At 40.3% G+C, this 23,737-nt stretch overlaps 1 protein-coding gene across 1 annotated transcript; it reads left to right on the top strand.

The window, feature by feature from the left end:
* Positions 1 to 5,486: 5,486 nt before the first annotated feature.
* LOC131238918 (DNA topoisomerase 2-like) lies at positions 5,487 to 20,947 on the top strand. Its single transcript, XM_058236503.1, has 6 exons — positions 5,487 to 5,737; positions 5,820 to 6,006; positions 6,189 to 6,253; positions 6,344 to 6,449; positions 20,640 to 20,723; positions 20,937 to 20,947. Exons 1-6 carry the CDS (start codon positions 5,513 to 5,515, stop codon positions 20,945 to 20,947), a joined length of 678 nt encoding a protein of 225 aa, XP_058092486.1. The 5' UTR covers positions 5,487 to 5,512.
* Positions 20,948 to 23,737: the final 2,790 nt, after the last annotated feature.

The raw sequence follows: 23,737 nt of genomic DNA, 5'->3' as shown, positions 1-23,737 counted from the left end.
GAGCTGACAACTGGATGGGTAGAACCATCTGATCACTGAAATTTTTGGCCTTTGGCCCATCCATATATGGCTCACCAAATCAATAGTCCCAATTGCAACATATGTTTTTCAGGTCCACTGTGCAGGAGCTGCATAGATCTTTAATGGCAAAAACTGGGTCCCATCACCATATAGGTGCTGTGGCCCAAGAACATGTAATGATCCTGCTTTCGTAACAGAATTTATCAATTAAAAACAGAACAAATGGGAGAAAAATTATTGTCCAATGTTTAATATTTTAGGTGAAGTTAAGGTTAAGATATGTCATGTGTTTGAATACCTTTAAAGGTGATTGCTTACTAAGTCAATCCCAAAATCAGATTGGTTGAACAATCCTAACCTTTGATTTGTTGGAATCCAGTAGTCAGATAATCAAATAAGTGGAACCAAACAGCTCAAGGGGGATTTTAGGGCTGGATACAACTATGGCGGGGCCAAATAGCTCAATGGCCTGAATTTGGGTTTAGGATTTTTCAATCAAAATGATTTTGGTATTATTACATATCTATATTTGAGTCCCATAATTTGGATTAATTAATTTGTGTTGATGTACCCATCTTAACTGAACCTGATCCAATTCAAATTATCACATGAGACTTGATATGACCGTTAAAAATAAAAATAAAAATCAGGTCTAACATTGTGGACCTATGACTAACTCGAATTTTAAATGGGTAAAAAAAAAAAAGAAAAAAAAAAGAACCATGATCCATTTAAAACTAGATTGGTAGTGACCCTGATCCACTTTGGACTGCTTGACTGTAAGCAAATTTTATGACCTTATGAACAAGTTGGATGGCAATTAGCCATCACAGTAGCCCTGTGAATGTTTCAAGGTGGGTGTCATTATCCCTACTACTTCCTGTGGTGTTGTCTACTTGAGCTTTGGAATTGCCTCATTTTCTGTTTCATGTCTAAAATGAGCTCATAAATTAATGGACGGCTCTCCATTCTCATTTTTCTCATGCCTGCATTAAGAGTAATAATAACACACTAAGAGAATGCCGCCTCTCCATTCTCATTTTTCTCAGCCCTACAACCTAAAAGAAATTAGCAACTGCAACTTAGCAACACATCAGTTGTTTGGATGTGCCAATCTATGAGAAAAAGAAAACACAAAAGAAGTTCTGAGTACTTCCTGACAGCTACTTCTTGAAACAGTTCACAATAGAAAGCTGAGGTGCATACAACTGATTAGTTTAGAGGATATTCCACAGTGGGATGTGAGAGTTCTCAAAACCGCAACTAAGAGAACTGAAATTCACCATAATCCATGGGCTGCAATTTGTGTTAAGCATATCTTCATGTCTCTGATGGCCCACTGAGCTTGTACACGTTGGTGTTCATAGACAGAATAAAAGATCATAGACTTATGAAGGAAATGTTAAGGCCCTTTTTGTTAGAGGCCTGAAAATGAGTTCATCCCATTTTAGTTAACAGTAATTATGTATTACAGGTCCTGATCTTTAATACATAATCACTGTTAATAAAGAAGAAATAAACTCATTTTTAGGTGTCTACCAAATAGGGCCTACACAACAATTAACAAGAAATGTATCTGAGCTTAGAGTAGGCAATTTGCAACTATTTTTTCCAGAGAAAAAAAATAGTTACAGGGGTGGATTGGATTATGTTACAGGCAACCTGCAGCTTTGGTATTGTTCGAGAAATAGTATTAGTGTAAAACATTATATGCAACTTACGACTTTGCTTATTGCATGCCGAATTTCAATTAGGATAAGTGATGGCCATGGATCAGTAATCCAGCCCATTCATCCATTGCATCCCAGTGGACAGATTGTGCCCTGAGAATCCCTTGGATTTGTTGCATCCTTTTAGCAACAAATCTGGGACTTCTCTCAATCAGAACTGACCAAAATTTATGGACAACTCCCATTGCCTTTGATCTGCTAGAACTAGCATGTGTGGATTGGCAAAAGTGCGAATGCACTTGGTGTAATTAGTAGCGGTGAGGATCTCCCACAATATTGATAAAACTCTATAAAATAGGAAATAACTCAAATTATTATCATAATATGTTGTGTACTCTCTTGGGGCTGTGTATTGGGGCTCAATACACAGTCATATGGTTGTGTATATAGCTGAACATGTATATACCCTTACCATTGTGTATATTCTACCATATGAGGAATTTCCTACATATATACCATCAACATGATTGTTTTATTTGTACACAGAGATATACATGCTCTAGGGAGTAACATGAAGAAAATGTAGAATCAATATATATAGGGAGTAACATGAAGAAAACGAAGAAACAGGTTCCCTGGAAATGCATATGTTGAAGGCGATGCATCAAGTGCGAGTTATTTCCTAGCAGGTGCAACAGTCACCAGTGCCACTGTCACAATTGAAGGTTGCAGCACAAGCAGTTTACAGGTATTACAACTCTCTTCCATGTCTGCATTTGCTGCTTTTTGTACTCATGTACATGTCATCTCACAGATCTTACAATCAGACTATCAGTATTGGACATGACTCCATTTACATTCAGCATCAAACTGGCTGCAATTGCTTCTCGTAAGGAACAAATAAATCTGGAGCAATGGTTGAACGAAAATCTGAACACACAAACTTGCGACTTTGCTTATTGCATGCATGCCGAATTTCAATTAGGATAAGTGATGGCCATGGATCAGTAATCCAGACCATTCATCCATTGCATCCCAGTGGACAGATTGTGCCCTGAGAATCCCCTGGATTTGTTGCATCCTTTTAGCAACAAATCTGGGACTTCTCTCAATCGGAACTGACCACTTACAGGCACCTATACTGCTATCTGCTGTTTGTCGAAGGTCCTGAAATTTGATATGGGTTACAGGAATTTGCAGCCCCAAACAAATCACTGTTCCAAAATTGAAAGCCTAGCTACCTACCGATTTGCAGCCCCAAACAAATCACCAAAGAAGAAACTGATGTATCGACTCACTAATCGAAAGTTTCCCTATGCAGGTAAGTTGTGTACACATATCCCTCTTTATATTCTCACCATTCCCTTGATTTATGCAAAACTAGGCTACCCAAAGTTTATGGACAACTCCCATTGCCTTTGATCTGCTAGAACTAGCATGTGTGGATTGGCAAAAGTGCGAATGCACTTGGCGTTTCAAATGCCACCCACTGTTTTGATAGAAAGATATTATGTTTTAAATAATATATTTAATTTAAGCATTATTATGTTTGATAGTATCAATTGTTTCAAATGCCACCCACTGTTTTGATAGAAAGATATTAAGATTTTAAGACCTCACCTCTTCTCTAACCATGACATGCATTTTATACCAGATGTGCCAAGATCTCCAAGCCCGACTGGCTGCTGCAGAGGCAGAAAGGGCAGTAGCTAAACAGGAGAAGCGTGAAAAGGAGGAATCTGCACAGAAGGCTTTTGCTGAACAAGAACTCATCATGGAAAGGGTGGTCCAAGAGTCAAAGAAACTTTAGTAGGAGGCAGAGGAGAATGCGATGGTAATGATAAAGGTGACAGCTACGAGCAACAAAGACTAATATAATTCATAGGATTGTCTAATCGTCTTGATGCTCTGTTGCAGCTACGGTGGTTCTTAATGGACTGTGGTCATGTTGTCGATGTATTGCAGTAAGTCTCCATTCTCTCGTTTCTTGAATTATAGAGTTAGAGGTTTCAGCTACTTTTGGACTGAAATCCCCAAGAAAAAAATTCATGTGGGACAGTCTAGTCCAGTCCAATGTTGCCAATATTGTAAAGAGTGGGTGGCATTTGAAACAATAAATGCTTTTCTTATGTGGTATATCATGGGATTAGCTATCTGTTGATAAATTTTTCTTGGGTATTTTAGTCCAAATGCAGCCTAATCTAACTTTGATTTATTTGAAAACTTGGCTGGTCATTCATTCATTTCCTAACAATGAAATTCTGTTATTACTGGACAAAAAACAAGCGTCTTCTAGTCATAGATGAACTATTATTAGCATTCCTTTCTTATTACTGTATTGGTCCAGACTCTTAATTGGCCCCAGTAGTAGCAGATAAATGGATCTGACTCTGCCACATTGTGATATTGCATTGAAATCTTTCTGCTTTAGCTTATCGATCAGAAGAGAAGGATACACTGTGAAGGCTCATTGATGTTGTCATCATAGTAGTAGCCTTGTCCCAGCCATTTAGGGTTAGCTCTCACATGGAATGCATGAATCTTGATGTTTTCCTCGGATGAGAACAGTTGAAAACAGAACTTGATTTCTCAAACCTGATGAAGTTTGAAGGATAAATCTTAACTATTTAAAAAATACATCAATTCTTTTTACTTGACCCAATTTCTGATGAATTTACAAGGATAGACTTTGAGAATTGTTGGGTCCTTAGTGAGAAACTAAAGATGATGTTTGGCCGAACAAAAAGGTGTTTTTGGTTTTGCTATCAATGGTGCTATTGGCCTCCACATTTCTGTGACCCTGTCCATTCATCTGGTGGCGCCATCATGAATTTGTTCCCAAAGTTCACCTCTGGAAAATCTTGCACATGCAGTTTGACTTTTCCAATTGAATGTGGACATGACATTTTAAGGAAATCGAATTGCGTTCTGAGTTACTTAGTATGCTCTTATCGTACTGAGTTACTCAGAAACTCAGTTGGACCCACCTTGAATGTATGTGGTCTATCCACTCTGTCCATCCGTTTTTCCATATAATTTAAGGGGTTGAGCCCAAAATTGAAGCATATCCAAAGATCAAGTGGATCATACCACAGGAAACAGTGGAGATAATGATTTCCACCATTGAAACCTTGCTAAGCCCCATAGTGATGTTTATTTGTCATCCAACCTGTTCATAAGATCATATAGACATGGATGAATGGAAAACAAAAATATAAGCTTGATCCAAAACTTTTGTGCCCCCCAAGAAATTTTCAACCGTAGTACTTCATTTTATCTATTTCATGTGGTGTGGTCCATTTAAACAAAAATATAAGCTCGAAGGGTTTAGTTGAACAATTGCTGTTGTATAGAACAATTGGTGAAGGGTTTTGCAGATTTTTAGAGAGATTTGAATTTAGCTTTCTTCTTTTGCTCTTTTTTCTTGAATTTGAGGTTGGGAGTTTGGAATTTCAGGTCCTCGAGGAGAGCGATGGATTTCGATGTGATTTTTAGTCTTTCTTCATTAATTGGAAGTAGGTATTTGGAATTATAGTTTTCTTTTTTTTTTTTCTTCTTTTTTTTCCAATAGAGATTTGAATTTTAGATGTGTTGCTCTTTCCATGTGAATCTGATTTTCTTTTAACATCTTTTTTACTGTAGATGGGGTGTTAAGAAGCCTCAAATCATGGAAAATTTTGTAACGATCTTGTCGAATGCAAGTCTTGGGATGGCCATGTTCAGTCTCAGTAAGATCATTAATATGCTATCTAGTCCTCGAGTTGCAACAGAAGGGTTTCACACCATTCCCTAAAACCAAAGGCGTTGATACCAACGAGGCAATGGAAATAGAAGAAAATGAAGAGACACTGGAGGTGGGAAGAGTTGCAAGAGCAAGTGATTATGAGTATCTACTATTGATGCCGATTGAAACCTTGACGCTAGAAAAGGTTCAAGAGCTGTTAGCTGAAAAGGGAAAGCAAGAAATGGAGGTGGAGGAATTGAAGAAGGAAACTCCGAAGTCTCTGTGGATGAAAGATCTTGATGCTTTCATTACGGCACTTGATGTGCGTCTCGTCTCATCCCAATTTTGAGGACTTGACTTTCCATTTTTTTGGGTCTTTCTTGTCTGATTTTCAATCCCTGCAGGAGCATGAGAAGGAAGAAGCCCAGGTGGAGGAGGTGACAAGACAGATGGAGGGTAGGGCAGGCAAGCCTCTCACTAAGGCTTCTAGACAAGTTGGAAAGAACCCAAGAAAGAGCAACACCAAGAAAGCCAATGAAGCAGATACTATTGTTGAATCTATAGCATCAGTTAGTACTACAGCTAAAACTGGTAGGCATCATTCTTTTCTGATGAATAAAAAATCATCTTTGTTAGTAAGCCAATGTTTGGACGCACATGCCAATCGGCAGCATAGAAATTAAAACCTGAAATGGGTGGATTGTTAGTTACCATTTTTTCCATTCCTGAAGATTTCATTCATCTCAATGCATGTTATCTTTTTCTCTTCATAGGATATGTTTCTGAGGGGGTAAAACCCAAAAGTAGGGGAGCTCCGAAGAAGTCTCCTGCTAGAAATGTGTGCTTGCAAATCCTGAAACTTCTTATTTCCCAAGCATCTCCCTATTTTTATGGACTTCTCATTACCTTTTTGGTTTGGATCTTTCAGCAGAAAATGCCGACTGCCATTGATAGTGAAGAGGAAGATGATGAGGTGCTCGAGCTGAAAGAACGATTGACAATGTATAACATTGATTCTCCTTCAGATCAAACAGGTTTATGATCATCCATGTGCAGTAAGCTTTCAGATCAAAGTGAAGCTGAGAATAGGGTGTTAGTTGATTGCAAATTGATAACCAGTAGATGCACATCCATGGAGTTTTCACTTGCGATTGTTGAGAAGCTATTTGGCTGCGAGAAGGCATTGGATCTTACTATTAATGAAAACTTTAAATAGACATATAACTATTATGTTGGCATTGTACTTTTGTGAATGGAAATGAATTATTGTGTTTGATTGAATGAATGAATGATTGTGCTTAATTGAATGAATGAATGATTTAGCCATGAAGTATTTATCTATATTAGCTTATATGAGTTATCAGGGTGTACTACAATGGTAAGAGCTGCCATTACTAATTAAAATTTTAATTAACAATAAACATTAGCTACGGCTATTAACCGTAGCTCTTTGTTGAAAACCTTAGCTCTTGCTAAATTCAGCTTTTTGCTATGGTTCTCATTCTACTTTTAGCTACAGATAAAATCCGTAGCTGTATATAATTTTAAACTACGGACAATATTGCTACAGATTTAATCCATACCTATAGTTTTATTGGCTACGGCTATTAACCATAGCCTTGTATCTAAAAACCGTAGCTGTTGCTAATTTCAGCCTATTGCTACGATTCTTGTTAAACTTTTAGCTACAGATATAATCCGTAGCTATAAATACTTTAGCACTACAGAAGCAACGACTATGGATTTAATCCGTATCCATTATCTCTATGGCATCAGATTTGATCCGTAGCCATAGCTTTTAGACCTATGGCTAAGGCACCAATGGCTACGGTCGTGCTACAGATTTTAACCGTAGCCGTAGACTTTTAGCTACGGTTTTTATTCGTAGCCTTTGCCCTATTTTCTGGTAGTGTGCGATTACGCCGAGTGTTGCGCTGATGACCAGTCTCATTCTTGGGTGACGACCCTAATGCCCGTCTGTATGTTTTTCCCGAGGTACAGACCGCCTGGATGTTTTGCCCGGGTCGATCATTGCATTCATACATCCATGCATCTAATAAGACTGCATTTACTCTATTTTGGTTGTCTGGATGTTTTATATTATTTCTTACCTAATGCGGCGGTGTGTAATCTTAAGGGGAATTCACACTTAGTTGGCCACTCATCCATCAAATATACAACAGTACAGGTAGTACAGGTGCTTTAGTGATATGTATGTTCAGACTTGATGAGGTGTAGGGTACGATCGCTAGGGATGCATGGCTGTATTTACCTGGAGGAGCTACGTGATCTTGCGGCATATATTTATATGCTTTCTACTATTCTTCATGTATTAAATTTTTATAAATCTTGTACTTGTTAAATTCAGAAACATTGGTTTGTATAAGTCATTATGGGCAGCTTCTTGTAAATTTGAATGATAATGAAATTTTCCTTTATGTCGATTTGTCCACACTACGCTCATTTGCTTACTCTGATGAAGGAAAAAAAATATACACTCGAATTTGACCATCCTTTAAAGCTAACACTCAGGTTTTTGGGACATGGGTCATATTCTCAGGTCCTAAAAAGTCGGGGCGTTACACTGGTCTTCTCAGATCTCAGTCATATACTTCAGTTCTGATGTATCTGTCTATCTTGGCATTTGGGGTCAATGTTGCTCAGCTAGAATTGAGTTGTATAGTCGGTTCTAGCACACTCGCAAATTCAATATGTGATTGAATTCAACATTAGAAGAGGCAACAGTTTTTGGCACATCCGATGGGATACTTGATTTAGTATAACATATTGATACGATATAAGGGTGTTTAATTTAATGAGTCGAAGGGTTACTAGGAGCTTATCTAGGGCTAATGATCTCGCAATAGCTTCTACATTCCCTTCGTCTAAGGAAATGCATGTCCAATCAACATCTGAATGATTAGGGACAACATAAAATCCAGTGCCCAATTGTCCAAACCGGGATCGAGCATGCTCATCTCATAGTGAACCTCTTGAGATAATATCGATTGGGCTTTGTCATATGCAGTTAGGAATCTAAAATATCACGGATCAAGGAATGGCTTAAGCCTAGCAAGCACAAGCTCAGGTAGAGCAATCAAGACTTCGAGTGGAATCATTCAATAGATGGATGGCCAACCTGTAGGACCCCATCCATTTTGTACATGTGTGCACGATACCTGATTCTTTTGGCCAACCACAGACTGTTTATTTGTAGTACATGCTCGACTAACCCTGACCCTGAGTCATTGAAACCCCTATCATATCGACTGTCTCATCGTCGCGGTTGTGGATGTACCACCTGCATGTCCGTACGACGCTCCATTAATGAGATATGTTGCGAAGAATCATTTGTATATCATGTGCACATGGGGTTGTCTATTCCATTCCACACATGTGTACAACACATGCTATGCACACATGCACCATACCACACATGGGTGAGAGAATCTCTACCCATGCGTGTGATATCACTCTCCCATACTACCCCTCTCTCATATATAACACCAATTCAACTCTTCTCTATACCACATCTTGTGCATGATGTCATTATACATGCCATCCCATGCCCCCTTTAATCCACTATTAATTCTTAATCATGAATTAATTGTCATAATCCTAGACTAAGCTAACCAAAATCACATTGATCTAATATAATCCCACTTTAACCATTTCTCTACAAATACCCCTCTATTCCTTAACAATTTCACCATTTTTCCACAACAATAGAGAGAGAGAGAGAGAGAAGGAAAGGTGATCTTGGTGGGCCATCATCAACTCCATCCATCCATTTCAACCATCCATCTTAATCATCAAGGTGAGTACACCCCCCTTCAACTTCCCTTCTCTTGGATTCCTTTCTTTCCTTCTTTATGATGTTGGTGTGGGACTCATTGATGTGGGCCCTATTTTGGAGACCATGTCATGTGGACCATTTATAGCATTTAATGGCTTAGATGATGGAAAAACACAAATATCAACCTGATTTGGAGTTTGTGTGGGACCCACTGATCGTGGCCCCACCTTAATGTCTAACAGCCATCCAACCAGTTTACACGATCACAAAGGACCTAGATGCAGAGACTATGTGATTCAGTTGTTCAGGCCCAACGGCCCACACTATATATCTGTTTTGTCCAGACCATCTGGACATGATCCTCACTAGCCTGCACACGCCACACTTATTGCGTTTGTGTGTGTGTGTGTGTGTGTGTGTGTGTGTGTGTGTGTGTGTAATGACGTCGCAGCATCCAACATCGCTGCTATTGTATTGTGGAGCCTACAAATGAAAGGTGTGGGCCCACAGAAGGCCACACCAAAAAATATGTGTTAGATCCACACCTGCCATCCGTTTTCCCAATTTCTCTTAGAGCATGAGTCCAAAGATGATCAGATCCAGGCATGGGTGGGGCGCACTGTAGAAACAGTAGTGATTGAATGTATATCATTGGACATCGTTGGAAACCATGGTCTCTCTATATATATAGAGAAAGAGAGAGAGGAGGAAGGGGACATCCTCTTTGGACGTTGTCCACCGAGAGATGCCCAATCCATGGCCCTTTTCTTGTCCAAATGAATGTGAGGCCCACTGTAACACCACCATGATGTATATGTGAGATCCTTGCCGTTCATCTGACTTGCCAGCCCATTTTACCCCATGGTCTCAAAAATCAAGCCGAACTGAAGTTCGAGTGGGCCATGCCACTTGTAATTGTGGGAATGGAACTCTACCATAAAAAAATAAAATAAAATAAAAAATCCTAATAACCCACCATAACGTACCTGCCTTATCTAGGTCACCCATCCATTTCCTCGTATCATCCTAGGGATAGGCTCAGTAGATCAAGCAGATCCAAGTTTAAGGTAGGCCATGCCATTGAAACTAGGTGAATGGCTATGTCCACCATTGAATCCATATGTGCCGCTATGATATTTATCGGCCATTCAACTTGCTGATGTTTTCACATAGACCCAAAGCTAATGTGGACCGCACCATAGAAAATAGCGGTGATTAAATGACCTCTATTCCATGATGACTATTAGACACCCAACGTGGCAGTGGACCCCGCCTGGATGCATGCGGGCCCTATTTTGATATCCACGCCACCTATCTTCTTGACCAACATATTATAGGGCCTGACCCAATTGGGTTTCGATTAGGCCCATCTTGATATGTGTATTGGGCCGAATGCTGAGTCCACCTTGTGGGCCAAATAGAGCCCATTTGTGAATTCCATTGATGTGTTCACAATGGTATTAGAGTAGTGGGCCCAAAAATGTTAAGGCCTATTTTGAGTGAATGCCATGTGGGCCCATTAGTGGTAGTCTCGTTTGGGCCAATAATTGGGCATCTTTGGCAAGTGTTTGTGATCTCCACATGTTGAATGTATGTCAGACTGATATTGTGATTTTTGAAGTGATGATGATAAATCCCTTAAATGGGCTGATTGTGGAAACCAAATGGACCATCCAACAAGCCATACAAGTAGGTTATGGCAACCCACTAATTGATCCATTCTAGTAGGTAGTCGCTTATGATAAAAAACAAACATTATTCATGTGTCGGTTGTGATTATCTTTGCTTGTGATGGTAGGACATGCGTAATAAGGGTGTATATGATGATGATATATGGAGGAGGTTGGATACTATGATAATACATGTCTATGCCTATGCCTATGTGAACCTAAGGACTAAGTGGGGCCACCTCATGAGCCACCTGGAATTATTAAAAGTGTGCTAAGTGTTGATTGGTGGCATGACACCTGTACATAAACTCATTATGAGCCCAATGAGATGGACCACTTAATCCTTATATGCCAATGAATGTGTCGCCGGCACGACCAATATGATTAGACCATATGTGATTCTTGTTGTGTGTTATGCTAAGTGATGGCTTGATAACTAGCTATAAAATAGAGTGGATCTATACATGCTTGTGATGCGGAAGGTATAAACACTTGCATAGCCTCCTTGACCATGTGTAGGGAGTGCACAATAAACTACTGTTTTACTTATTCAACATTGTGGTAGTTTTCGGCTAGCCCAGTGTGTTGCACATGTTGGGTTATGTACACACATACATATACACACATCACGGACTTGAGGTGCACATTGTGTGCAGTGTGATCATGCATGGATGCATGTACATATTGAGGTCACAGGATGATGATGGTGCATTTTGTGTGGATGTTGCACATACATCTGATCCAAGGTGACCATGAACCGAGGTTGGATGTGGATGGGAGAGGAGCCCGACTAGCATTAGGGCTACCTTAGGTGCATACATGGTGTGAATGTATATCATTGCTTGTGTGCAAATATACTGCATGGTGTGCTTGTGTATATCATAGTATATATCAAAGTATCTTATGTGATGGATGGAACGTCACAATAACACCGTGGTTATATTGATGATACCATCACAGCGGCATCGTGGTTGGTATTTATGGACATCAAAAATTTGAGTTTCTTTATACTGGGTCCCAGACCTCTTGGTTAAATTTCTTAAACCTCAAGTGGTACCCTCGAGCCTTATTGTCAAGATCGGGCGAATACCATGGGTCACCAAGTGCGCCAAAAACCATAGTAAGCCCGACTCTCGCCAATGCTGTGGGGTGAGAAGAGGTTCAGCCACACATAGCTGAAGAGTTAGAGCGAATGTGTTTAGGTTTGACCAGCCCCTGAAATGGGTCCACTACCGGCGTGCCGAGTGGGCATTGACATGGCTACAGGCCCCCACTGACAAGGTGTAACACCCCATACTTTCCAATACTCTGGTGTTACTATTATAATCTAAATAAGCATAGTTGTGTGAAGGTTCGTACATAAACTATGCTGTCCACCACCATTAATCCACCCATCTCAATTGTCAGATCGTGGTTAACAACAACCTACCATACATCATCACTTAGTTAGCCGTAAAATCTCTACGGGCTACTTAAATGAAACTTTAGTACTATATGATCGTTAACCCTGAATCAAAACAAATCTAGTTCCCTTAATTCATGTCAATCAAACGAAGACATTCGTGACAATCTAAATCATATAAATAGTTGGCCATTAGACCTATATCTTGGTGCAACTAACAATCATGCACAACCATCCTAAGTGTGGATCTAAACACGGATGTACGACATGCGCATAACATACAAGCAATATGAACAATTCTCATCTTAGCCATGAAATAAGGCTAATCTTGTAATTAGCCTCAAGCTATATACTCAATCATACAACAATCCAACTGTCAAGAATACTCATTATCCACGGATTAAGCCATCAAACAGTTGATTTATGAGATGAACCATTACATCCTCAATGAATCCACATCAAAGCACAAAGGACCTACTTCTAAGAACTTGACAGGGTTAAAACATCTTCTAAAACTTTGTTAGAATTAACTGAGTTGTACAAACTCAATCTTGGGAATTAAGTCATCAAATCCACCAGTCCATTAGCAATTGATGTTCGATAAGATAAAATCCCCACTCTCAAATATTAGATTAGTTATTCAACTCCATATTAGCTATTAGATTCCATGTAATTCGTATTAGAATCCTTGAGCACCAAGTTTTTGGTTTCATGGAACGAATCGACCACCATATTTTTACATATTATGAGGTAACCATAGGTTATGAATCACGACCCTCTAGCTCATAAAACAAATGCTAAAACTCACCCAGATAGACTTTAAAATCCTCAGGACCATTGATAATCAAATGAAACTAATCCGACCATCAGATCGATGAAAATCAACACAAAAGGGCCATAATCCCCCTGATATGGGCCACCTGAGTTTTTGATTTTCCTCATCTTGGGTTAGATGTCGGTTCACGAACTGTGAAGACTGTTGAATGGAATAGATTTCCCGAGAACACCTCCATGGGCCCCATAAAAGAGTTGAATATGCACTTATGTATGTGCACCCACGATACACCAAACTAAAAAATGGGTCAACTATGTGTTGACCCGATGCTTTTTAAAAAAGGGAAGTTATTTCCCTCCCTTTTTCTTTTAAAACAGCGAGCGAACGGGCTATGTCCGCAAACCTCGATCAGCTGGGCCCCAATTAAGATCGGACCATTGATCTGAACGGTCCATCATGATCAAAACTTGGATTCAACCGACCTTAGGTAAATTTTGAGCATAGTTACATGCGTGCGAGCATGCAATGCATGCACACATCACTCGTGAATGGACAAATGTTCATTCCCAATGAAATGTAGCCACCATCTAAGATCAGATAAATAATCCAAACCGTTCATCTTGGCAGGCTCTCAAAATTGGCCAAAACCCAACTCTTTACACTCATTTCTATGCACCCATGTGTGCACGAGATCCAGTGCAAGACGAGTTGTGCACACACCTCATTTTCAAAAATGCAAATCCATTTTCCTTCTTAGTTGGTAGCCCATGTGTGGGATTCTCCCTCAATCCTAACCCTCAATGCAAGTAAATGCTAGCCATCCATTCCTCTCCACACTTTAGGGCTTTCCGTTGCAATGAAAAGCCGTCGCAACTCCAATACTCCGAATCCCATTGAGATTTGTGAATGTTCGTCCAAAATATGGACCCCATACTGTTTTAAGATCAAATCCACACCATCTATACGTACCAGATTAGCAGATTAACCAACTATAAAGAATTCGTCATTATAGAGAAGGTCATCTTCTTTGTTCAATCGTGGATACCCATCACTAGTGATGGGGCCCATTTCCTGATCAGGGTCATCCATCTGGAGGACCATGATGTCAGAAAAATAAATTTAGCATTAGATCAATGCCATGCATCCATCCCAGTCAATTTAAGGAGAGAAATCGGTTAGTAATGCTCGGATTAAATCGCACTTAGGTGTAACTAATCCCATGGATTAGTTGCCCTTTTTCTAAGCCTCTAGAATAACATTAGAGAAGCCTTATAAAAGGTTGCCATTTAGGGCAACCATATCCAGAAACGGAAAACAAAGAGAGAAGAAAAAGGCACCATTTGTGGTGCTGTTTTGAGTCAAGTCAACTCGGTCTGGTTTACTGTGAGTCGAGCTGAGTCTGTGCAACTCCGACTATCGGACATAAAGGAAGGGGAAAAGAAAGAAGAAGATCAGAAAGGAGAGAAAAGAGAAGAAGAGAAGAGAGAGAGAGAGAGAGAGAGAGAGAGAGAGAGAGAGAGAGAGAAGAGGTGCGGTTTGGATTGCTGCCATGTCTGGGTGATCTGACTAGCTAGAGCGCCAAAGAAGGTAGAGGAGGAGAAAAGGGAGAAGCTGAGGAAGAAGGGTAGAAGAAATGGAGGAAGAAGAGGAAGCAGAGAAAGAGAAGAGAAATCGAGAGGGAGATGATATGTCTGATATGTCTGAGCCGAGTCCTGGCTGAGTCCAGGTAGTGATAGACCTACTCGATGATCAGGAAGGAGGAAAATAATGAGAGAGAGAGAGAGCCAGACTCAGACTTTAATGCACTGAGTCTTGACCGAGTTTAGTCCAGTTTGGGCTGTGACTCAGTGCGAGTTGGGTGCTTAGACTCGAACCAGGACTGAGTTCAGGTCGTTTTGGGCTACAAGTGAAAGAAAGAGAAAGTAAGAGAGGAAGGAAAAGAAGAAAGGAAGAGAAAGATCAGGGTTACTATGGTTGTTTCACTTCCACTGAGTTGACTCGGTTGGTCTAGTTGAGTCTGTTTATTTCCTGAGTAGTCAGTAAGGAGAGGTATGAAGAAGAATAAAGGGAAGGAGAAAGAAGAAGATAAAAAGAGGCTGGGTAGTGCCTAGTTGAATTGAGTTGATTTGGGTCAAGCTTCACAACTCAGTGAGTTGATTTTCAAAATCTCTCTTCTATTGTTATTATTCCCGTTATTATTATATTATTAGTAATTGTTGTATTATTATTAAAGTACTGATTAAATATTAGTACAATAATTTTTTGATGATAATATTATGTATTGTTAGTATATTTAATATCAACACATGAATTACCATTATTAATAATTATCAATTAATACTTTTACTATGAAGGTCATTGTATTCACTGCACAAAATTAGGATTCAAGTTCTAAATTCTAATCTTAAATTCAATTTGCATGATGAAACCCTAAAGTTTCATCATAACCGTATTATGGTGTAACATAGCAATCTAATCACACATATTTTGCAAATTTTGTTAGATTCTGATCCTAAGAGAGAGTACAATTTATGACAACACTTGAGAAAAATTGACTTGAGAGGTGAGGATCACCCTTCAAGCTTTTCTACTCCTTGATAATTAGCATAACTCATTTATTTCATCTCTTGCCTAAATAATACATAGTGAAATTGTTGATAAATGCTAGTTTCTAATTGAGTAATTCTTTATAATGACTTATGGTTAGATTTATATTCAAACATGAACATGTGATAGGTCTCAAATATTCCACTTTACATATACAATTACTTTTGACAGTGTGCTTGGCTAGTTTTGCCACTTGCGGTTATTTTATGGTGTTTGTGGAAGTCCTTGAACTAGTGGCCTTTCTGCCAAATAGATTAAATGAAATTTCCTTGTTATGGACTTACCACCTTGTGTATCATTTGTGCCTACATGGTTTTTAGGGAATAATCCTTTTTTATCACACCATTAGGTGTAATATTTGGCCCTTGCGGCTTTTATGGAATAACCGCCCCACGTGGCTTTAAGGGATTATTTTATATAACATTGCGGTGGTAAGTTCCACTTGTTGGATAATGATTGGCCACTAGTTGGAGAGTCCTACCCTTAAAACATTATATTTGTCAGCCTTATGAGGTAGGGATGGTGGAATAGGACACTATGCTTGAGCTATCGGCCTATGATGGGTGACAAACTCCCCATAGTGACCTTTAAGCTTTCTTAAAATGATTATTTGAAATTGGAATAATAATGGTTAGGCTAATCATGCATTTTCATGACATACTGTCTTTTCCGAGTACCTAGTTCTCCTTGGGTGTACCTTTGAGTACTTTTTCGCGTGGCTAGTTCTCCTTAGGCGACCTTATTGCATAGTCTTTTCTAGGTGTCTAGTTCTCCTTGGGCATACCCTTGAGTACTTTTTCGGATGGCTAGTTCTCCTTGGGTGATTTCATTGTATAGTCTTTTCCAGGTGACTAGTTCTCCTTGGGCAACTTTTTACCAGCTGGATGTGCATCCCAAGGTCTGTGAGCATGTGCATGCATTCATGCATTTAAATAAGATCATCTTTGTGAAATTTATTTAATGAATATGTATCTGATGAACCTTATCTGATTTCCATGATAATCATTATGTAATATTTGTTATACATTGCCTTTGTTAACTATGCTTAATTATCTTGATGATGTGATAAATCTTGAGGGTTATTGTAAGACCTGTATCCCAGTCCGTACCATTCCTTAGGATTTCGCGGTCCTCCCGGTCGAATTTCGGCAACCCGTGACTTGTAATAGGCATTTACGCATGATCCTAAGTCGCATCTTGTTTATCTGTAACACCCCAGATTTTTGCCAACCTAGAGTTAGACGTCCTAAGGCATGGGTCAAACATAACACTCTTAAAGCTCAATCCCAAAGCGTAAAGTCCCCTCTTAACCCTTTTCCTTCAAAATTTCACCTTTCACTATCCTATCCTTTAAAATTTTCTAAGAACATTCATAATACATACCAATCCTAGGGTATAAATGATGAAGAACAATACTAAAACTAAAACTTACCATAAATAGTAAATAAATGGACAAAATGGGTTTTTGACCCTTAAAATTTTAGAATATAACAAAATAAATAGATTATTTGGATAGATTAGCATCTCCTACCCCAAAATCAAATATTACATGTCCAATAAACTCATTCCAGTTTGTAAATTGGACCCGAAAATGCCTCACACGGACTCGTGGGCCCAAATGACTTAATTTGGGGGGACCCAGGGTGGGTCCCACATGTTTCCGGCAACCCCCGGGGGGGAGGACATCTCCCCTGGGGTGAGCCCTCACCCATATTTCTAGTGAGTAGCGAGGGGCTCGCCGTTTTGGCGAGGCCTCGTCCGTACAGCGGTTTGGGCAACCCATTTTCTGCATTTCTCTACACATTTTATCCAACTTTGAAAAATCATATCTCCCTCATTATAACTCCGATTTATGTGATTCAAAAACTAGATTGAAGATAAATGAGTTTAGTTTTATATAAAAATATGTAAAAAAAATATAATAAAATATTTAATATAGTTTAAAGTAAGTTGTTGTGAAAATTATCCAAAAATCACTTGTTGGACAGCTGCTGCTTTTGGAATTTTGAGAATTTTTCTACAACAGAAAATCTCATGAAATTTGGTGGAGACATGGTAAAATTAATGATGAACTACTAAAAAAATAATTAAAATAATATAATAACTATAAGTACCAAAAGCGGGGCATAGAATGGCCCTAGGACCGTATTCTGCCATAATTAGGGTAGAATTTGGTTAAGTACTAAACTGAACAATCAGTAAAATTAGCTTGAACCACTTTAAATATGAACTACAAGACCCAAAATGAGTAGGACTACTAATGCTACGTTATCTAGAAATCTAGGATCAATCTCTAAACCCAACTGCTCTTGGAAGCATCGTGAAACTTTGTTTCGGACCTGGACCGCACGTTGAAAGTCCGATAGCGATAAACTTAGACAATTATGACCGCCTACTTGGACTTGACAATCACCTCGAAAATTAAGTCCAGATGATGTCCTGAGACGATTTCCTTGAGTCCGGAGTAAAGAGTGTGAGAAAGGTGAATCTATTTAGAAATTAAATATAATTTATGAAATCTAAGTCATGTCGCCGGCGTGCCGATTCTAAGCGTTCTGACCATTGGATTCTGACCCCATTTCACCCTAGAATCAGGGAAGATGGCCCAGACATGTCTAAGTGTCGGTGGACCTGATCGAGTTTCGGTGACCGTTGAATTGAGTGTGGTCCGCCACGGCTGATCTGTAAATCCGATCGGTACGAAAACTCAGCCTGACCTAGATCCATGGTCAGTGAGCTTAAGTCCAACTGCACGCGGAGAAAGGACCACCGAAAGTGCTCCGTTGGATCGGAATAGGCCCGATTCGGTTATAACCTAAGTATACCTTGGCCCTGGGGCTATTTTCATCAATGTTAGGCCTATATAAAGACCTTATATCCCTCACTCTCTATTCCATACGAATTTCCTAACCCTAGCTAAGAAAGAGAGAAGGAAAGATAGAGAAAGTGAGAGAGAGAGTAGGTGCTTCTTCCTGGGATTCCATCCCATCGCTCCACGCACTTGTTTACCATGTCCGTATCGCAAATCCGGCATTTCTGACAATGTACTTGGGTAAGGAATCCTAACCCTAACCTATTGTAGTGACTCAAATAGAATAGATGATAGAATAGCTAACCTATTCCCTGTTATAGGTTATTCTGGTGCTGTAGATGAGGACTTAGTGTCTAAACTGAACCCGTTACGTGTCTAACGGCGTAAGGTGTGGACTATAAATGTATAGGTTATGGTTTTCAAGGCTTTCAATGTCAGTTAATGATTTATAACTGACGTGGGTGCTATTTCACATGCAAAATGAGTCGTCTGTTTCGCTTTACAATCATATATGAACTATGTTGAATATAGTATATTCTATGAATATGTTGAGATGTTTGAATATGTATGGAATTTGGATCTGTGCCTAACATAAGTATTTGTCGTGGATATATGTTTGTTATATATGTGACAACTCCTTAGCGAAAGGACTTTCCCTAAATCACATCACGGCCAATATACGTTATATATGTTAAAGTGTGTAGCCCAAGTGTTTGTGAAAATGATTAAATGAATATGGAACCCGGATTCATGCATGCCATGATTATCTACCGTGGGTACATGCGTGTGGTATACGGGGCAACTCCCTAGTGAAAGGATTTGGTCTAATACATGTGTAATCAACATACAACATATATGATGACGTATGTAGTCTAAGTGTTTGTAGAAACGTCTGAATGAGCTAGTTGTTACTAAGGAGTGCTTGTATGAGGATTGAGATACGAATCTCGGTTACCTTAATTATGTGTATGATTTCCTCCATGTACGTTAGATTATGATGTTTGTTTTATTTATGAAATGAATGTGTGTGAAATCATGTTTGTGTTGCACTTCACAACATGCTCATATGATTGTATGATTTGAATTATGGATCCATTACTGCTTTGATTGTCTCATATGAATATTCATCATGATTGAATGTGGTTGGGACTATGATATAGTCCAGGTAATTGGTAACAGATCCCGATTTGGTGGCTGACGTTGTTTCGCCACACGGGACGTGCCTGACAAATCCAAGCCGTACTTCGGTTGTCGATAGTGGTTTGGCCAAACGGAGTGTTTATGCACTTCATGTCGATCAACTTGACGTGCGCTCGTACTAGTCGAGCTCGTCAAGTAACCCGATTGGCCCTATTGTATGTTCACTATGTTTGGACGTTACTGCTTGAACCTAAGGTACCAAACTTACCAGTGCAAATCCCGTTAACCATGGTACCTCGATCCGCTAAGACTCATGAGCCGGGCATGGTGGTATGGGACACCGTGGTCGAGCTGTCGGCCTACGCTGGGGTGACGAGCCTCCCCGTAGTGACCAGTGAGCAACCAAACTCGTGAGCCGATTATGGTGGTATGAGACACTATATTCGTGCTGTCGGCCTACATTGATTGGTGACGAGCCCTTTGTAGTGACTTCGAGCATACCTGGATACTGCATTACGGCAACGAGCCTTAGAGTAGTAACGAGGGTATGATAGGCGTGCATTGATTGGTGACGAGCCCTTTGCAGCGACCTAAAACCATATGATCGTCTGAGATTGTCTAGGGCTGACGACCCTAGAATGGATCACTGTGTGGAAATTGATATGAGGAAGGTACCTTAGCTTTCCAATCCTGTTGTATGAAAAGGACTAATAACAACTTGGTAATCATGTTCATGCACCGCAATGCATGTGCTTGGAAGAGGTGGAGCACTTGAAGTGATGTCATGCGTAACGTAAGATGAAGACACTGAGGGTGTACAGGTGAGGGCATGCATCATTCTACATACATCCTTGCATTAACAAGAGTAATTAGGACATGTTTGATTGTTCTGCTTTATCATTACTGCTTGACCGAATTAATAACATGTTAACCTTTGCCTTATTGTTCCACTGAGTTGATCACTCACTCCCACGTTCTGGGATGGTGTTGCACACACCAACCAGACTCTGTCTCAGCTGCAGGTGATGACGATGCTTCTGAGGTAGAGTCGGTCTATTACGATGATGAGGAGGCATTCTCCTTCATGCAGTCTCAGGCAGGTGCCAGTGAGCCGTGTTCTGAGCTTCGGGGATTCAGGGCTATTTTTGTAATGGTTTATGTCATTTTGATACTTGTATTTTGAGACAAACACTTGTAAATTGACCTGGCAGAGCATACATATCTCAGGGACTTATATTGATATATATATATATATATATATATATATGTTTTTAGTCTTCTGCTTGCATATTTGACCTGTCCCTGGGTTATGTTTGCAGTTTTGGCTTAATCTACCTCATGTTTTATGCACTAATGTAGACAACATACATTCATCATTACATATGTTGCATAAGTGATGTTTTGAAACTCGGGAGCTGAGTTATGCTTGACCCCCGATTTTCAGGGCGTTACATTATCTATGTCGGATGGACCCGAGACTTGTATCCTAGCGACTGTGCTATCGCCACGGTTCTAATGCCGCGTCTCGAGTACCGATGCGATACCCTGTCCAGGAGTTGTGGGCCCGCGTTTATTTTGAGGAAAACGCTACGTGTTGCAATTCCCAAGAGAATCTCTACCGTAAACATTACATCAATCCATCAATCAAAGTCAAGTACACCTCCTATCACAAGTAAAAGTCAAGTACAAGTAACCCATCTCTCTCCCATTCTCAAAGTCAACTCTCTCTCTCTCTCTACACCTATCCCTTCCTTACACCCATCACTACATCACCTTTTCATCCCATCACTTCTCTCTCACTCTCATTCTCTCTCTTCACTCCCAAGCAACCCAAGAGAATCCAACATTCAAGCCTCCCAAGGAGAAGCTAGGTGTGGCCCACTTCCCTACCCCCCACATCTCACCATCCAACCATCAAAACTTCATCACCCACCGTCAAAGGTTGAGCATAGGAGCTAAGGAAGCCAAGGGACCAAAAAGAAGGCCAATAGGTGGGTGATCCATCGTTGATTTCCATTTAAGGGCCCACTTATGATGGGACCCACTTGATGTATGTATTATTTATGAGGGGCTTATAGTGGTAGGGTCCCTCCACTACACCGATCTCTCTCTCTCTCTCTTGATGTGTGGCCCACCTGATGATGAATGTATTTTATCCATGTCGTCCACTAAGTGGGCCCACCGGTGGTCCATTTAGACAGACTTGATTGAAGGAAAAACATAAATATCAGTCTGCCTCAAGGCTAGTGGGCCACACTGACGTGGACCCCACCTAGATGCATGTATCTTACCAAGCCGTCCATCTGTGGACCCTGGCTTGATTGGGCCTAACTGCTGGAGCTGGCACCGTCCAGCCTCTAGTAGGCCTGGACAAATGAAAAACACAAATATCTGCTTGATCCAAAGTTTTGGTGGGCCACACATGTGGACCCACCTTGATGATGTGTAGATCTACGCTGTCTGTCCATTTTGCTAGCCCTGAACCACCATGATTTATATATTTTATCCTGGTCATCCATCAATGGACGTCATGTCCTGACCATCCATCAATGGACGTTGTGTCCAGGCCGTTCATCAATGGACATTGTGTCCAGGCTGTCCATCAGTGGACGTTGTGTCCAGACTGTCCATCAATGGACTTCCAGTGCTGGATGTTTGATTTATATATTAATATATAATAATAATAATAATAATAATAATAATAATAATATATAAGATTGTGTGTGTGTGTGTGTATAACACTATAGATATATGTGGTGGGCCCCATGTGGGACCCACCTATTGTGGTTGGCTGGAGTACCCCCCTTCATTTCATATATTATATAATAAAATATTATATGTGGGCCCCATGTGGGACCCACTTACCATGCCTAGTGTTGTAAGTTTACACTAGCTACATGGTAGCTATTGTATTAACATCACCAAGTTCTCTGGGGCCTACCATGATGTACGTGGGCAGCCACATTGTCCATTGCTTGGACGATGGGACATACGCTACACGTGGGGCCTACCTTGATAATGGATGCAAATTGGCTGGTCTACCACACATCAGCTATACTAGCTGGTGTATTGACGTCTGGGTTTGATCATCCAGAACGTCCATCTAGGTGGACCCCCATCGGATGTATGTCTTGTATCTGTACACCGTCCATCCACAGTGGGGCCCACCTTGATGCAATGTTGTATGTCCAGCCATCCATCTAGATAGTGAGCTTGTCTTAAGGCTTGAGACTAAAAATAAGACAGATCTACCTATCAAGTGGACCATACTGCAATTATGAGTGGGGGGTTGAACGGATACCATTGAATCCTTTTAGTAACGCAAAAGTTTTGGATCAATGTGAAACTTGTTTTTCCTCTTAATACAGGTTTCGGTGACCTGATGAACAGATTGGATGGGAAATAAATGTTATGGTGGCCCCTGGGACTTTTAAACGGTGGAAATCATTATCTCCACTGCTATTTGTGGTATGGTCTAAATAATCTTCCGATATTATTCATTTTTGTGGGTACTGCTCTAAAATGATCTCTAATAATAGATGAATGGTGTAAATGGTCCAGCTAGGACGATGGACCCATCTTGATGTATATCAAGCCCATGTAATGAGGCCCATTGTGATGTCTATACACCCATGTTTGAGGCCCAATATGATGTATGAGCGGCCCATGTAATGAGGGCCCATTGCGATGTATATGAGGCCTCTATGTGCGGCCCAATGTGATATATTTGTGACCCATTTGGTGAGGCCCATTATGTTGTGTATGGGGCCCTTATGTGAGGCCCAATATGAGGTATATGTGGCCTATTTGGTGCTGTCCACTGTGATGTATATTAGCTCGTGTGAGCAACCCATTGTGATGTGTATTAGGGCCATGCGATGCGGCCCACTTGATGCATATCAGGCCCATGTGATGCAGCCCACTGTAATGTGTATGAAGCCCATGTGTGCGGCCCATTATAATGTGTTTGAGGCCCATGAGACGTGGCCCATTTGATGTATATGAGACCCATATAGTGTGGCTCATTTGATGTATATAAGGTCCATGTATTACGGCCCATCTGATGTATGTGAGACCCATATGACGAGGCCCGATGTGATGTATATGAGGCCCGTGAGTG

This window comes from Magnolia sinica, chromosome 3, assembly GCF_029962835.1.
Source record: "Magnolia sinica isolate HGM2019 chromosome 3, MsV1, whole genome shotgun sequence".
In the NCBI taxonomy this organism is placed as follows: Eukaryota; Viridiplantae; Streptophyta; class Magnoliopsida; order Magnoliales; family Magnoliaceae; genus Magnolia; species Magnolia sinica.
The sequence above is the reverse complement of the archived record's forward strand: the minus strand, read 5'-3'. Positions and strand labels throughout refer to the sequence as shown.

Bases quoted from the DNA above. Each gene is read 5' to 3' on its own strand.
- LOC131238918 (XM_058236503.1), top strand. From the start codon at position 5,513: ATGGAAATAGAAGAAAATGAAGAGACACTGGAGGTGGGAAGAGTTGCA. The intron at 6,007-6,188 runs GTAGGCATCATT...TTCTCTTCATAG, and splicing joins TAGTACTACAGCTAAAACTG to GATATGTTTCTGAGGGGGTA. The intron at 6,254-6,343 runs GTGTGCTTGCAA...TGGATCTTTCAG, and splicing joins AGAAGTCTCCTGCTAGAAAT to CAGAAAATGCCGACTGCCAT.